General features: G+C 38.6%; 1 protein-coding gene across 1 annotated transcript in view; it reads right to left on the bottom strand.

The window, feature by feature from the left end:
• Window positions 1–1833: 1833 nt before the first annotated feature.
• LOC104514111 (alpha-1-antiproteinase F-like) overlaps window positions 1834–6962 on the bottom strand; it is a gene marked incomplete at its 5' end in the record, with an annotated part of 8168 nt that continues 3039 nt past the window's right edge. The window contains 3 exons of the mRNA XM_010157667.1: window positions 1834–2040; window positions 3196–3343; window positions 5947–6217. Of these exons, the coding sequence (XP_010155969.1) occupies window positions 1834–2040; window positions 3196–3343; window positions 5947–6217 (626 nt within the window). The remainder of the gene's footprint in view (window positions 2041–3195; window positions 3344–5946; window positions 6218–6962) is intronic.

The raw sequence follows: 6962 nt of genomic DNA, 5'->3' as shown, positions 1-6962 counted from the left end.
CCAGCCTGTACTTGTAATTGGGATTGCTATGTATTAAAAAGGTAAATTCTAGACAGCCCGTATTTTGTTTATGGAATAACAGGAACCACAGCTCAAAACACATGCCAGGACTGGTAATAGAGCTATTAGAGGGATTGAAGAGAGAACTTTTTAAAAGAGAGATAAAAGACACAAATGAAGTTATACACTTGATAGAATAGGGGCAGCATGCTGTCTATAGCCTTTGAAATAAAATATCTTTGCATTGAAGAAATCCCAAAAACCTTCCCAAAAAGCCCTCCTCCTAACAGAAATAACACACTATGTGCTGAACAGGGATTTACTGCTCAGGTCAAAGCAGCAGGCTTTCTGAAGCTCACTACTGGCATTACCACACTGATCTAATGTGTATGAGCAGTATATTAAGAACTATTTCTTGACAGTGTCCAAAAACACCTGCTTGAACCATACTTCAGTCTTTATTCTGTATAATATAAATAAAATACCAAAATTAGACACTTTTTAATGTCATGTTTATTCATTGTTGTTGTTCTACCATAGCACATTTGTCTGCATATTCAAGGCTGTACAAAGGCTGGTGTTAATGCTTAATACCTATTAACAGACTAACCCATTTTAGTCAATAATTTACCCCTGCTGCAACCAGAGATCAGATATATACCACGAACGTGAGCAAAGAAATAAAATACTGATAGATGTTGTGAAGAACAGATGAAAAAACAGATAGGAAAGTAAACAAGAAAAAATAAATTAGCATGTGCATTATGAATGTGACTTTTAGTATTGTATATCTTAATAGTGAAAACAGATCCTTATAATATTGTGACTATGCTAACCATAAAGCAGATGAGAAATAGAGTACCAATGTTGTATTACTGGACAGTCTGGGAACAGAAGGGGTTATGTCAAGAGACACAGTGTCACTTATGGGGTATAAGTGTTACTGCTTGATCCTACAAACAATACTGGAATGGTGCTTACTACCATGGGTAATCTTCCCTAGGGAGACGGTGATGGTACCAACACTGGCACCCAGGGAGATGGCTTGTGTTTCCTGCTGCTTGAGGGCTTCAGAAGCTGGTTTAGGTGCAGGCATAGGCTAGAAGTAGTCTTCTGACTGCTCTGAGCTGTATATCTGACTCACAAAGGTTGGCACTGAACTGCAGAGATCTGATCTACCTCTTCTTTTCTTAGACCCAATCCTAGGCCCTCTGACTTTTGTCCTGGACTATAAACTCTCACAGAAATGGTGGGCAGGCCAGTATATATCTACTGGGGAAAAACACACCTTCTTTGTGACCCCTTTGCAGAAGCCTATCTGGGACGACAGCTGAAAGGCAAGGATGAAATAGACTCACTGGACAACAATGGTACTATGCAAGGTAGTAAGCATTATGCATACTAAGATCTATGCTAGATATGAACTTCATGTTGGTAGGAAAATGAGTACAAGTAGTAGTGCCATAACTTGTACCCATTTGACAGTCAACAAAAAAAAAGCTGAGAAGGCAGCCATGAGGGGAGAAGCATGCTTACACAGTCTTCTCCACCCACATGCTCCTCATCTTCCGTGCTAGAAGATGTATCTATGCTGTCACACAGGCCTACTTTGTCCCAGATCTAATGACAGTTCTGCCTGAACGCAACCTTCTTTAAAAAAAGAACAATAAAAAAATTAAAAAAACAAGGCCCAAACAAACATGCAACTATGACAACTTAAATTGATGAAGAGTCTCATCTTCAAAAAACAGTGAAAAACATCAGTGAAGAGGTGGAGAGCTCTCTGTAGCCATGCCATACTCAAGCACTTGATTTGTCAGTGGTGATCACCTCTTAACTATTATGTACATCAAAATCATTTTGCAGTGGGTTCACAATTTTTCCCATGAAGACTATAATCTTATTGATAATTATGACGCATACAAAGGGCCTGTTGAAGTTAATAATCGCTGGTCTGGACATGGGCACTATTTCCATGCCTGTGGCGGCTGCTGCTTCAGTGCCGGTCTCATCCACCTTTACCACAGCCTTATGGATAGCCTGTGAAGAAACAAACATGTTACAGGTCAAGGGGGTATAAAACTAGTCACCTAAATAAGAACTTGAGCTAAAAGTGCCTGAAGAAGTTATTGGTAAGAAACAAGCATCAGATGGACATGTGTGAGTCCACTGCACAAGGACAGCAAAGTTGGAAAACACCCCAGCAAGCTACATGCAGCATAGTTTTCTTAGCCCCAGAGAGAAAAGGTGGAGGGGCATGTCCCTGCTAGTGAAAACATTTGCTTTGTTTCTTTTCTTATTCCTTTCTCACACTTGTGCGGAGTTGTGGAGCTATCTAAAAAGAGAGCAAGATCATATTTGCTGTCTATTAAAAGTTCATCTAGTTGAAGAATTAACATGCAGATTATTACAATAAATAGCAGCCTGAAATTACGTTTCTCATATTTCTTAATGTCTTGGAAAAAATGGAAGCAAAAGAGAAAGGTCATAAATGGATCTAGAACAGAAAAATATGCAATTTTTACCTTACAAAATTGTCATTCACAGACCCTAATTCACTGACCTCTACCTGACGTTATGAGAGCAGTCATTTTGTTCATATTTGACAATGAAATTTGCACTGATTGTCAGCTTTAAACTCTAGGTTTATTGAAGCATGACTTATCTGTAACTTTTGCCTGGGCCTGGCACTAATAAGAGTAGTTGCTCATAGACTTGAAGCCAAATGTTTTTAATAATGACATTCCTCTTTCCCCCAAACTGTTTAAAAGCAGGCAGTGGTTTTCCTCTCCCCTCCATAAAACACAAGCAGGGATACATCCTACAGCCCCCTACTTACCCACAGTCAGGCTAAAGAAGGTAGACACAAACAGAAGCTGCAATGTAATGACTGTAACAGCACACTGCAAGAGGGTTCCAAGGTGTGGATAGATGATGATTTGGTTATGTCTGTTTTATAACATTGCCCCATGAAGATCAAAAAGGCATTTTAGATTAAAAATTTACAGATTTTTTACCTGCTCCAACTCAAGTGCATTGACAGTGTAAGTAACATGGGCAAAATACTCTGTATGCCAACAGTCATCATGTGGAGCAAAGCCTCTTTACATGAGTTTTGCATCATAAATAGTTGCAAAGAAAGTGATGTAGCATCAGTAGCCATGCACCCATAAAACAGAAAGCAGTATGACTTACCTGGGAAATTCTGTGCTGGGGCTGCCCAGTGATTCCAGACAGATCAGCCTTATCAGTGAATACATCCATGATTCCCATTTTATATAACATATTTTTTAGGTTATATGTCCCATAAAGTGTGAATTTTGGAAGATATAGATTTACTGAGCTGCCAGAAAAGAAGTGCAAGAATATGGTGAAACTTTTGATCAGATATCACAGTATAAAACACAGACTCCCGAGAGACAAACTCATTTCTCCCCAAAGACATATTGCTTGCAGGCTCTCTCTATGTGGGAGGTGTATAGTGACATTAATTTGGGGAGAAGAAAAGAAGGTTTATAACAGTGTTGGAAGGCTGGTTGAGAAGATAGCACTGTAGTTGCTGGCTCACAGTCTGCAGTAAGCCAGCACATGAACAGCAAGGTTGACCCAGTGATCATTCAGCACAACAGTACCTCTCTAAGGATCTTCGTATTAGGTTTTCAGAAGTTAGAGATATTTTGTACATTCTGGAAGCACCTTCATCATGCTCCATTACTGAGGATGCAGAGGATTCACCTTGTGAAAAAGTGATTCTTTTAGGTGTCTCAGGCTGAGCACAAAATAATCCAACACAGCAAAGTTCACTGCTTACTATTTTGAGGAAAAAAAATAATCTTGGCCTTGTGTGTTTATCATATAGATCAGGGCAGAGAAAACAAACAGATAAACCAAAGGAACAAGACAATATGTGACTAGTTTGCTGCTTTCCATAAATTAATTCAAAGCTCCATATTTCTGACTCATTTCTTCCTTTCTTTTTCAGTAAGGATGTAACAATTCCTTTTGAAAGGTTAAAAACAACACTTACGCTAAAGGCTGCATAATGTGACAGAAGTTCGTGATAATGCTGACAGGAGGTACTGTTTTCTGGTGAGAGAGCAGGACAACTGTACAGTGTTCCAGGTCAGGGAGATGTGGAGCACTTAATGAAGCTGGGCAAAGAGCAAGTCATCCCCCAGACAAGTGGGGAGGAGAGGGCCCATACCCCCAGAGTAGCACAGCATCTAATGCTAAGTCTGCCTGGTACCCAAAAATGACAGCGCTAGTGGATTGATAACAGGTTGCTGATCTCTCACTTCTGCCTACTTTCTGAGTGTGCTGATTGCTGTCTCCAGTGAGTATGCAACTATCATTGAATCATCTTTCTTGCTATTACATAAAGACACTCATTCACAAGCCCCTGCTTGCTTTCAACATGCAGGAAAGGGAAAGTCATAAGCACACAGCAGCAATGTAAGCAGGCAGGAAGGACTGGGATATACTTTCCAGAAGAGAGAGTGGTGTTTCCTCCACAGTTCAGCCATTAAATAGATCTCAGCTGCCTCTACAGGCAATACTTTGGCACTATCCCCTGTTCAACAGCCAACAGCTATGAAAAACATTCCACACAACACTTCTGAAACGTGTGTCAATGTCAGTTTGCAGACAGAGAAACAGGACAAATCGCTTTCTCACAGTCCTTAAATCATTCCATATCCTACATCAAACCCATTCATTAAGACCTCCCAGAGACTCCAAAGAATAGCAAACGCAATCAGTTGCTTGAAAATTAGAGAGTGAAAAAAGAGGAGTTTGTGTTATTTTGCAGGAAAGAACAGTCATGACGAGAAAAGGGGAACTACATGTAACAAGCTGGTCTTTGACAGTAATGCCTTTTTATAATATAAGATTCACATCTCCTGTTCATGGCTTTTAGGTAGATTATTCCATTTTGGGGAGGAATGGCTAGAGAGAGGAAATATAAATCCCTCCTATTGTACTTAGTGTCTTCCTTGCTGATTTTAAATTATGTTTCTTTTAATCATGTTTCTTTGAAAAAATAATTCACAAGTATCTTGATTTACCATCTTATCTGTCCTCTGTGATTTTAGTCACAAACCACATAGCTGCTCCTAAAAGTTTCAAAAATGTGAAGGTGCACAGGGAACTACATACTTTTTTTAAAATTAAGAAAAAAATTAGATTCTTTTGATAAAATTTAAGAGTTAATCAGAGTGAAGAGCATGACACTGGTTTTGGTTTTCTGTATTAGGATGTAATTTTTGTCTTAAGAATTACAACCTAAATTAGGATTTTCAAATGTGTATGTGTGAAGATCTCTAACATGACACATCAGATTCATGAATGAAAAAAATGTCTTGATTCTGTAAACATGTGCCTATTTTTGTAGACATGTTTTGTCCAATCGAAGGCTGCTGTTACACATGAAGCTAAACAGGAGTCTAAAGTTTTTTTTAGAAAGCATATAACCTTTCTGCCTTCTAGTCTCAAAGATACCTTGAAGCAACTGCAACTTATTCCAATTTTGCTTTCCTAAGTCTTCAGAAAACCTGTATACAGTGGCTCTGCAATGTGCTAGCTGCTAAGGTTAAAAAAGGTTAAAGGAAAGTGATAGTAATTTAGCTGTAAATAGCAGAAGGCAGAAGACGTCCCCCAAAAAAGTGAGGTCTCAAGAAAGAAAGCTGGGGGCTATGGAGAGTTGAAGATATGAAACAAAATGTGGAAACAGCAAAAATCCTAAAGCTGTGAAGGTTTTCACTTTGTGTAGTACTGAATTTGAAAACACAGAGACACCAGAGAGCCAGATTTCAGCTTTGGTCAGTGATAATTCTTCTGTAGATTAAAACAGAACTAAAAATGGTATCCTGATTCTGTGTCATAGCCCACCAGACTGAAACTGGTGTGTCTCCTTCCCTACCATCTGAACCAAGAACTGCAGAATTTTACCTTTTTGAGACTAATGTCTTCCACCTTGACATACGTTCACAAGACAATTTTTTCTCCAGTTTCTTCATTCTTCCTTTATCAGGCAGAATAAAAAACGCTGAAGCACCTCCTTTGTAATCCATTTGCACTACAGTGGAAGACAGCTGGTCATCATAGCCATGCTTGAACAGGCCCATTCCAAACATCATCGGTACTTCAACAGCCTTGTTCCCATCCACAAAGAATTTGTGCTTTTTAGTGTATTTTGGATCGAAAGGTTTTTCCCATTCAGCTTGAAATATAAGAGACAGAGTTACAGGATATTTTGAGGACATGAAACCATAGGACATATCACCATAGGACACATTCATAGATGACAGAAACTGGTACAGTCGGATCAGCTTCAAAGACAAACCAGTTTGCAATGAGCACTTGATCTTACTGAATACTCAGGATAATTCAATAGCAACACACAGTAGGTAGTGCGTCATGTAAAAAAATGTCTTAGGATCTTACAGCAGGCTGCAATATCCTTTATTTAATCATTCTAGCATGCACCTTTCCTCTGTGACAACAGTTTTAAGGAGCTGGCCAATAAAGTTATGAGGAACTTACTTTTACAGGACTGCTGGGTCTGGCAGTTAGAAACAGAAAGTTTTTGTACTGTCATGCTCACCATATTAAATTTCCAAATGCTCCTAATTTAGTCACAGTGAAATAAATTATCAACATTGAAACTCTGAAAGATTCTTATCCTCAGCGGAGTGTTTGAGAGGAGTGTTGTTTTGTTCGTTTAAAGAAAGAGGTGTTGATTTTTCACAAATTTTGTTGTCCAGAACAATACTAATTTTTATCAAATTTATTGGGCAAAAGTAGAGTCACAATGTTAACTAAAATAACTGCTGTCAAGAAAATAATGAAACAAAATGCAACCTATTTTGACTTCTGATTTCTATTTCAACAATGATTATTAGGCATCTTGGCACAAATGAAATAATTATTGTCTGCTATTTCCACCATCTGTGAAATAGTCATAA

The sequence above is a fragment of the Eurypyga helias genome, unplaced genomic scaffold, assembly GCF_000690775.1.
Source record: "Eurypyga helias isolate BGI_N326 unplaced genomic scaffold, ASM69077v1 scaffold34248, whole genome shotgun sequence".
NCBI classification, from domain to species: Eukaryota; Metazoa; Chordata; class Aves; order Eurypygiformes; family Eurypygidae; genus Eurypyga; species Eurypyga helias.
This window is presented reverse-complemented; position numbering and strand designations above follow the sequence as displayed.